This window comes from Oncorhynchus mykiss, chromosome 24 (assembly GCF_013265735.2).
Source record: "Oncorhynchus mykiss isolate Arlee chromosome 24, USDA_OmykA_1.1, whole genome shotgun sequence".
Taxonomy (NCBI): Eukaryota; Metazoa; Chordata; class Actinopteri; order Salmoniformes; family Salmonidae; genus Oncorhynchus; species Oncorhynchus mykiss.
The window spans coordinates 20,894,218-20,903,731 of record NC_048588.1 but is presented as its reverse complement, the minus strand read 5'-3'; the positions used below and the strand labels follow the sequence as shown (position 1 = coordinate 20,903,731).

At 42.1% G+C, this 9,514-nt stretch overlaps 1 protein-coding gene across 2 annotated transcripts in view; it reads right to left on the bottom strand.

The window, feature by feature from the left end:
• Positions 1-382: 382 nt before the first annotated feature.
• LOC110503979 (CD166 antigen homolog A) overlaps positions 383-9,514 on the bottom strand; it is a 68,868-nt gene continuing 59,736 nt past the window's right edge. Inside the window, exons 12-16 of one of the 2 annotated variants that reach the window (XM_021582691.2) lie at positions 8,591-8,723; positions 7,950-7,979; positions 2,109-2,220; positions 1,851-1,999; positions 383-1,739 (exon numbers count right to left, since the gene is read on the bottom strand). In XM_021582691.2, coding sequence (XP_021438366.1) covers positions 1,885-1,999; positions 2,109-2,220; positions 7,950-7,979; positions 8,591-8,723 — 390 coding nt within the window. In that variant the 3' untranslated portion in view covers positions 383-1,739; positions 1,851-1,884. The remainder of the gene's footprint in view (positions 1,740-1,850; positions 2,000-2,108; positions 2,221-7,949; positions 7,980-8,590; positions 8,724-9,514) is intronic. The other variant, XM_021582692.2, reaches the window with a different exon arrangement.

The following is a 9,514-nucleotide window of genomic DNA, read 5'->3' as shown; positions in this document are numbered from 1 at the left end:
CCAATTTAAATATCCAAGTGGGATCTTATTTGTAACATTTTTGATCTCTCTGAATGAGGATGAAGCAAATCCACGTACTATGTTCTTTGGCCAATGGATGGCAGCAAACATCCTTTCTATGTGAGGTTCTGGATTTCTGATTATCATGGTCTTGTATGATTCTATATTGATTTATCAGTCATGCTATTAGTGTTGAGGAATGCTCAATAGTGGTCCAATTGTAAAATATGGATTTATGGATGATAGGGATGAATAGAGATTGATTCTCTGGGATTTTGGTGTGTATATGTACCTATTCTCAATGATGACCGAAGGGTGATCATTTTTAGGATGTATTGTGAGAAGAATGACAGAGCAAACAAAACATTCTTTAACAACTTTCTTCAAAATGTAGGCTACACTTTATTTTAAACAAAAGTACAAAAACAAAAGCCAGTATTTACAATACTTGCATGGCAACATTTACCCTCTTTGGTCTTATTTCCAATTTGATGGTTTCAGATTAACTACAATGTAGGAAACAAACAGCCAGCTGACAGTATGAGATATCATGTGGTAAATCTCATAGAAATCCACAGAAGGCTTACATTATAATTATCATTGTCAAATACCTGCAAGAAAGTACTATCAATTGTTCAGTACCTTTAAAACTAAGTGGTGGAATTTGTGAGAATAATTGAATATAACTAACAGAGATGCTAATTGTGTAATCTTGAACAATATAAATAGCAAAAAATAACCTAAACAAATCACAATTACATCCAGATCTGATATATTTACAGGTTCATTAAATGCTCCTCATAACCCTGACCAACTGTTGGACAACCTGTCTCTTTTCACATAAAAAATGACATGAATGCACAGAAATAAACACTATGAACACAACTGAGATAAGACATATTCTGTAATGTAGTGGTTACATTCAAATTAAACATGACCCACTGATACACAAACAAATGGTAAGAGTGTAATGGATGCCTAACAGCATGACTCAATCTCCTGATACTTTTGATGGTAAAAAAATGTTAAAAAATAAACAGGAACCATGAAACATGTCATGAAATAATTTGTACAACAGATCCTCTACTTCCAAGGCAATGCATCTTGGTATAATGCTTAACTCATATTACCTTACAACACCCAAAGCTGTTTATGTAGCCTATACCCTTAGCCCTTTCATTAACATTTCTACAATTTATTTTCCCAATGGAGACTACAAAAAATGGCAGTGTATGTGCCATTAAAAACAGACAAAATGCACTGACTGTGGTTGTGTGGATGGGTGTTTGGTTGTGTTGATGATATGGAACTGAGACGTAACTGCGGTGAAGACTTTCAGCTCTTCGGGATGCATTGAGAGTCAGGGAGGTATAGGCCAATGTACACATCCTTACAGAAAAGGCAACTGGTCCAGTAGTAATTCTACCAGCAATAATGTTAATTCAATCCAAGCCAAACACTCCAATTGTAATTTTTCTCAATTTAACTAAATCCCTCTTAACCAACACTTGAAACAAAAACTATTATAGTAGGAAAGTTAATGCATTTTATCTAGAGTGTAGACAATTTAGGCTTATGTACAACACATATCCGTTCATTTAGCCAGTTTTTTTCATTCAATATTGAGAGGAAACAAAGTTTTGTAAATAAGTCCGAATCCAAATGATCTTCATCCAATTCAATGCCCCCTTTCAAATTTTAACAGAAGTGTGCAAAATCTTCTAGTTGCTGCTTCCACACTGCAGAAAAATAAAAAGTGATGATGTTACCGGCATATTTTAATCTAAAACAAAAGAAGCAAATATTCTAATATACAGTTGTAGATGTGTTTTTCAAAACAAGTTCTTTACCTTTTTTCTCTCATTCTTTAAACATTTATTTTCTTTACACCTCAACTTTCTGGCTGTTCTCCTCCAGCTTTTCTTCTATTTTCTCCTCCAGTTTCTTGCTCTCCTCAGTGGATCCATCCTCCTTCTCACCGGTCTTCCAGCTGCCTTGCCTTTTAACACAAATCAGTTTGTTTAACACTAATCACAGCCCTCCAATAATAATACATATTTCACCATAACATGCTATATACAAATGGCATTTTGAATTGATGCACTTACTTGGATTTCTTCATGTACAGCCAGTATGCTAGACCCACAACTACGGTGGCCAGGAGCAGACCAACAATAACTCCTACCACCAACTTTGTCGTGTCACCCTCATCGGATGAGTCTGTAAAGGCACAAAGAGAGAGGAGAAATCAGAAACTAGGAGAGAGAACATTCTGCAAATGAAGAGACTGCAAAAAATACATTTCCGTACATGTATGCATAAACAGGGTTGAGTAGGCTACTTTCTGAATGTAATCCTTTATTTCAATTTCTTTTGAGTATTTAGTAATTTGTATTTCACCGGTCTTATCCAATGTATTTGGTAACAATATACTTTCTGGGCATGTAATTGTTTTCCAAAAATAAATAAAATACTTTCTATACCATTTTTTTAAATAGCGGTCCACAATGTTGTGTCCCCCTTTCACCCTACACTGGTATCAGAAGTCTGCTGGAACAATGGTGTCTGATAAATGACCAAAATGTAAATGTAAAATGAACACTTGCAAAATATTTACATTTGGTCATTTAGCAGACACTCTTATCACAATACCTATGTAAGAATGCTGTTCATTGACTACAGCTCAGCATTCAACACTATAGTACCCTCCAAGCTCATCATAAAGCTGGAGGCCCTGGGTCTCAACCCCGCCCTGTGCAATTGGGTCCTGGACTTTCTGACCGGCCACCCCAGGTGGTGAAGGTAGGAAACAACATCTCCACTTCGCTGACCCTCAACACTGGGGTCCCACAAGGGTGTGTGCTCAGCCCCCTCGTGTACTCCCTGTTCACCCAACGACTGTGTAGGCCATGCACGCCTCCAACTCAATCATCAAGTTTGCAGACGACACAACAGTAGTGGGCTTGATTACCAACAACGACAAGACAGTCTACAGGTAGGAGGTGAGGGCACTTGGGAGTGTGGTGTCAGGAAAACAACCTCTCATTCAAAAAAAAGGAGATGATCATGGTCTTCAGGAAACAGCAGAGGGAGCACCCTATCTACATGGAAGGGACAGCAGCGGAGAAGGTGTAAAGTTAAGTTCCTTGGCATACATATCACAGACAAACTGAAATGGTCCACCCACACAGACAGTAGGAGGCTGAAGTAATTTGTCTTGTCACCCAAAACTCTGACAAACTTTTACAGATGCACAATCGAGAGCATCCTGTCGGGCTTGTATCACAGCCTGGTACGGTAACTGCACCACCTTCAACCACAAGGCTCTCCAGAGGGTGGTGCGGTCTGCACAACGCATCACCGGGGGCAAACTACCTGCCTTCCGTGACACCTACAGCACCCAATGTCAAAGGAAGGCCAAAAAGATCAAGGACAACAACCACCCGAGTCACTGCCTGTTCACACCACTACCATCCAGAAGGCGAGGTCTGTACAGGTGCATCAAAGCTGGGACCGAATTACTGAAAAACAGCTTCTATCTTAAGGTCATCAGACTGCTAAACAGCAATCACTAACTCAAGAGTGGCTGCAGCCTCCACTGAGACCCAATCACTGGCCAATTTAATAAATAGATCACTAGTCACTTTAAACAATGCCACTTTAATAATGTTTACATATCTTACATTACTCTTATCATATGTACTGTATATACTGTATTTTATACCATCTATTGCACCTTGCCTATGCCACTTGGCCATCGCTCATCCATATATTTATATGTACAGTCGTGGCCAAAAGTTTTGAGAATGACACAAATATTAATGTCCACAACGTTTGCTGATTCAGTGTCTTTAGATATTTTTGTCAGATGTTACAAGCATTTCATAAGGCTTTTATTGACAATTACAGGAAGTTGATCCAAAGAGTCAATATTTTCAGTGTTGACCCTTCTTTTTCAAGAACCTCTGCAATCCGCACTGGCATGCTGTCAATTAACTTCTGGGCCACATCCTGACTGATGGCAGCCCATTCTTGCATAATCAATGCTTGGAGTTTGTGGATTTTGTTTGTCCACCCACCTCTTGAGGATTGACCACAAGTTCTCAATGGGATTAAGGTCTGGGGAGTTTCCTGGCCATGGACCCACAATATCAGTGTTTTGTTCCCTGAGCCACATAGTTATCACTTTTGCCTTATGCCAAGGTGCCCCATCATGCTGGAAAAGGCATTGTTCGTCACCAAACTGTTCCTGGATGGTTGGGAGAAGTTGCTCTTGGAGGATGTGTTGGTACCATTCTTTATTCATGGCTGTGTTCTTATGCAAAATTGTGAGTGAGCCCACTCCCTTGGCTGAGAAGCAACCTCACACATGAATGGTCTCAGGATGCTTTACTGTTGGCATGACACAGGACTGATGGTAGCGCTCACCTTGTCTTGTTCAGACAAGCTTTTTTCTGGATGCCCCAAACTATCGGATAGGGGATTCATCAGAGAAAATGACTTTACCCCAGTCCTCAGCAGTCCAATCCCTGTACCTTTTGCAGAATATCAGTCTGTCCCTGATGTTTTTCCTGGAGAGAAGTGGCTTCTTTGCTGCCCTTCTTGACACCAGGCCATCCTCCAAAAGTCTTTGCCTCACTGTGCGTGCAGATGCACTCACACCTGCCTGCTGTCATTCCTGAGCAAGCTCTGTACTGGTGGTGCCCCGATCACGCAGCTGAATCAACTTTAGGAGACGGTCCTGGCGCTTGCTGAACTTTCTTGGGGGCCCTGAAGCCTTCTTCACAACAATTGAACCGCTCCCTTTGAAGTTCTTGATGACCTGATAAATGGTTGATTTAGGTGCAATCTTACAGGCAGGAAAATCCTTGCCTGTGAAGCCCTTTTTGTGCAAAGCAATGATGATGGCATGTGTTTCCTTGCAGGTAACAAAGGTTGACAGAGGAAGAACAATGATTCCAAGCACCATCCTCCTTTTGAAGCGTCCAGTCTGTTATTCGAACTCAATCAGCATGACAGAGTGATCTCCATCCTTGTCCTCGTCAACACTCACACTTGTGTTAACAAGAGAATCACTGACATGATGTCAGCTGGTCCTTTTGTGGCAGGGCTGAAATGCAGTGGAAATGTTTTTGGGGGATTCAGTTCATTTGCATGGCAAAGAGGGACTTTGCAATTAATTGCAATTAATCTGATCACTCTTCATACCATTCTGGAGTGTATGCAAATTGCCATCATACAAACTGAGGCAGCAGACTTTGTGAAAATTTATATTTGTGTCATTCTCAAAAGTTTTGGCCACAACTGTAGAAGCACAAGCATTTTGCGACACTCGCATTAACATCTGCTAACCATGTGTATGTGACCAATACAATTTGATTTGATTGTGCCAGCAGACTTCTGATATCCACAGCGATTTACAGTCAATGCATTCAACTAAGGTTGATAAACAACAACAACATCTCACAGTGATGGCAAGTAAAATGCTCAGGTGGAACAAACTTAACTTGAGTCCCATGGTCACACTGGTGCATTTTGGACTTCTAACCGCTTTTAAACATTGTGTGTTTGAGCTCCAGACTACTGCTGCATTAGATTCTTCTATTTCTTTTGCATCCGCTGATACTATCCATTAGTGTGTGTAATTAACAGGGGCTGTGCTAGAGTGGTGTTTGTGAGACAAGGGCGGATCCCAAAAGTGGTTCAGCTCACAAAAACATCTGTAAAGTCAGAACGGTTTGAGCTACAAACTATTATGACCCATCTATACAGACCACAGGAGAATGGTGGCGGGGAGGACAGGCTTGCGGTAATGGCTGGAGCGGAATGGGTGGAATGGTATCAAATACATCAAGCACATGGTTTACATGTGCTTGATGCCGTTCCATTAGCTCCGATCCAGTCCTTATTATGAGCTGTCCTCCCACTCAGCAGCCTCCACTGGCTGAGACTCTCACTAACACGTTTTGCTCTATGACACTCACAAGCCATTGTTTTGTGTTCAACCTGTAGCCATAGTTGTCAAGAAAAGAAAATGGTAAAACACTTCAATGTGAGGATAAATATGAGAGCAGTGCAAGCAGATTAATGAAAGCAGTGAATTTCAGCTTTTTCACTGTGGGAGTCCTAGGACCAATGGAGTTAAACATGCCTTTTTTCAAGTCTGAATGAAATGTCATTAAGAAAATAGAAAGGTGTCACAATGTATGTTTTCAAAAATATCCTTTCTAAATGTAATCATCTACATTTTTGACAAACACTGTTATCCAGAGTGATGTACAATAGTCAGTACATAGATTTTTATATTTGTTCATACTGGGCCCCCATGGGATTTGAACCAACAACCCTTGTAAACACAAGTGCCATGCTCTACCAACTGAGCCACACAGGACCATATAGGTTTTCCAAAGTATCTGTAATCTGATTACAATTATAGTTTTTTTTTTTTTCTGTAATCAGATTACATGTAACTGTTAAAAGTTACTGCCCGGGCCTCCTGGGTGGCGCAGTGGTCTCGGGCACTGCATCGCAGTGCTAGGTGTGCCACCAGAGACTCTGGGTTCGCGCCCAGGCTCTGTCGCAGCCGGCCGTGACCGGGAGGTCCGTGGGGCGATGCACAATTGGCCTAGCGTCGTCCGGGTTAGGGAGGGTTTGGCCGGTAGGGATATCCTTGTCTCATCAGCGTCTCCCGTGGCGGGCCGGGCGCAGTGCGCACTAACCAAGGTAGCCAGGTGCACAGTGTTTCCTCCGACACATTGGTGCGGCTGGCTTCCAGGTTGGAAGCGCGCTGTGTTAAGAAGCAGTTTGGGTTGTGTTTTGGAGAAAGCATGGCTTTTGACCTTGCAGCGATGAGACAAGATAGTAATTACTAACAATTGGATACCACAAAATCGGGGAGAAAAGAGGGTAAAACATATATTTTTTAAGTTTAAAAAAAAGTTACTGCCCAAACCAGTGTATAAATGTCAATAAATGGCCTCCAGAGTGGTGCAGTGGTCTAAGGCACAGTGCTAGCTGTGCCACTAGAGATCCTGATTCGAGTCCAGGCTCTGTCGCAGCCAGCCGCAACCGGGAGACCCATGGGGCGGCGCACAATCTTTCCAGCGTCGTCCAGGTTAGGGGAGGGTTTGGCCGGCAGGGATGTTCTTGTCCCATCACGCACTAGTGACTCCTGTGGCGGACCAGGTGCAGTGCACGCTGACACGGTCGCCAGGTGTATGGTGTTTTTCTCCGACACATTGGTGCGGCTGACTTCCGGGTTAAGTGGGCATTATGACAAGAAGCAGTACGGTTTGGTTTCGGAGTACGCACGGCTCTCGAACTTCACCTCCCCTGAGTCTGTATGGGAGTTGCAGCGATGGGACAAGACTGTAACTACCAATTGGATACCATGAAATTGGGGTGAAAAAGGGGTAAAAAAAAACAAACAACTAAATGTGAATTAATACATATGGATGAATTAATAAGGTATACACAAACATGCCACAAAATTAGATGGTTGTTATACAATTTGTAACCTTCTGTATTATGATTTAAATAAATGTGTCACTGACTACATACGAACAGTTTGCAAACCCAGCCCTAAGCCATGTGTGAAAATGTGATCTGTTCCTTGTGAACGGGTAATAAATAAAATTTTGGCAAATGAAAGGATAGATAACATTGAGAGATTTTGTCAGGATGCTGGTGGCTCCACTCCTTCTGATCCTCAGAATTTGTATGTTCATCTTAACAAATATTTCCAACATCCCCAGCACCACATCTTGTTGTTGAACAGATTTTCAGCAGTGGGAAATTTCTGGATGCTGTTAATCTGATATTGCGCTCTGAAGGGTATAATACACAATAGCAGATTCCACTTTCTCTGGGAATCCTATATATTTTATACAGAATCCCTCCTCTCCTCCCTCTTGCTACAGGAAATGATAAAGAAGACCATCACAACTTACCTTGTTTATCCATTCTCACCTCCTCAAATACTGAAATCAGATATAAAGGGATATTAACGTCCAACCCAGAAATCAATTAAGTATACTGTATAATGTCATTGGTCAGACAGTGCTTTATTGGCTATGTTAGACTCTAGCTTGAGTGTAACGCTGTGAGTTGTGTAGATTTTCCGGTCGCATGCAAACTGAGAACGTGACGCAGAGAGGGGAAAGGATAGAGTCCAGCATCCCGACAAACAGACCAAAAGTGACGGAGTCTAATTAAAAAGGGACAAATTCCTTTCAAAACACACAAAGATGAGTGAGATATGGCTGTCTATACTGCTTTATCTATTCAGATACTGCAGAAACCAAAGGGAGATTATTATTGCCAAGGAGCATGCATAGTATGCCCAGTATGCATACTAGCATGTTTTAGGTTGGCTAGAGACAAGAACTAGGCCCCCATGGCCAAGGTTCCCTCCATAAAACAGTCCCATATTATTTGACTAATCATCATGCATACAGACAGTGGGTGAGTTTGTTAGCGTCGGAAGAGGGTGATAGACCAGACCCACGCAAGAATTAGTGAGTTACCCTTTAGAGAGGAAGGAAGGGGATAGGGCAGAGAATTGTAGGCCATACCACCACACTGTACTTACAGGTCGACACGTTAATAGTCCTGGTGTCCTGGCCAAGCTCATTGGACACAGTGCAGACAACGGTCAGGTTGACTGTAGGCACAATGGTCAGCTTGTGTGTGATCTTTCCATTGACATAGGGACTCTCATCAGCCTGAAAATCAAATAGACGTAGTTAGTTAGTGTACAATGGCTTATCTTGTATCTTGTGTATCTGATAGAGATATAACGATGGCAGAACATAGCTGCTTCTTCTTTAGTAATAGCACAAAGATGCATATCATATAAATCTATTGCGAGGGATATATGGAATCTTATATTATTCCATGGCATAATGAACATTGCTAGAATCAAATCAAATATGTGCATTTTATGTACTATCACTAGGAGGTGGTGTTGTATTTTTGTGAGGCTCAACCTACTCCTGATAAGGAGGCATAGAGGGCATAGAGGGAGGTGACTAGAGAAACCCCCAGACACACAGGCAAACAGTGTGCGTCTACTATGAAAAGAGCCTGCACTAAGCTTACATTTGATCTCTTATCCTATTTACTGTTTTAAAGAACTCTTTATCACACAATAAGAGACGAAAGACTAAACTTTGAATGCACTGGTGTGTTTGTCCCCAGATGCGCAGCAATGTGGGCTGTGACTCAATTACTGTGTGTGAGTGACTCAGCCTTAGAATAGTCATTGAAAGAGGTCAGTGCCGCCTTGGATTGGATTAGTCATGCAGACCCAATGTGTGTGTGCGTGGTCATGGACCCACACCCACACAAAAAAATACACACACAGGCGCACGCACGCACGCACGCACGCACGCACGCACGCACGCACGCACGCACGCACGCGCGCACACACACACACACACACACACACACACACACACACACACACACACACACACACACACTGACAGCTGCACATCATCTCACGCTGGCTCAT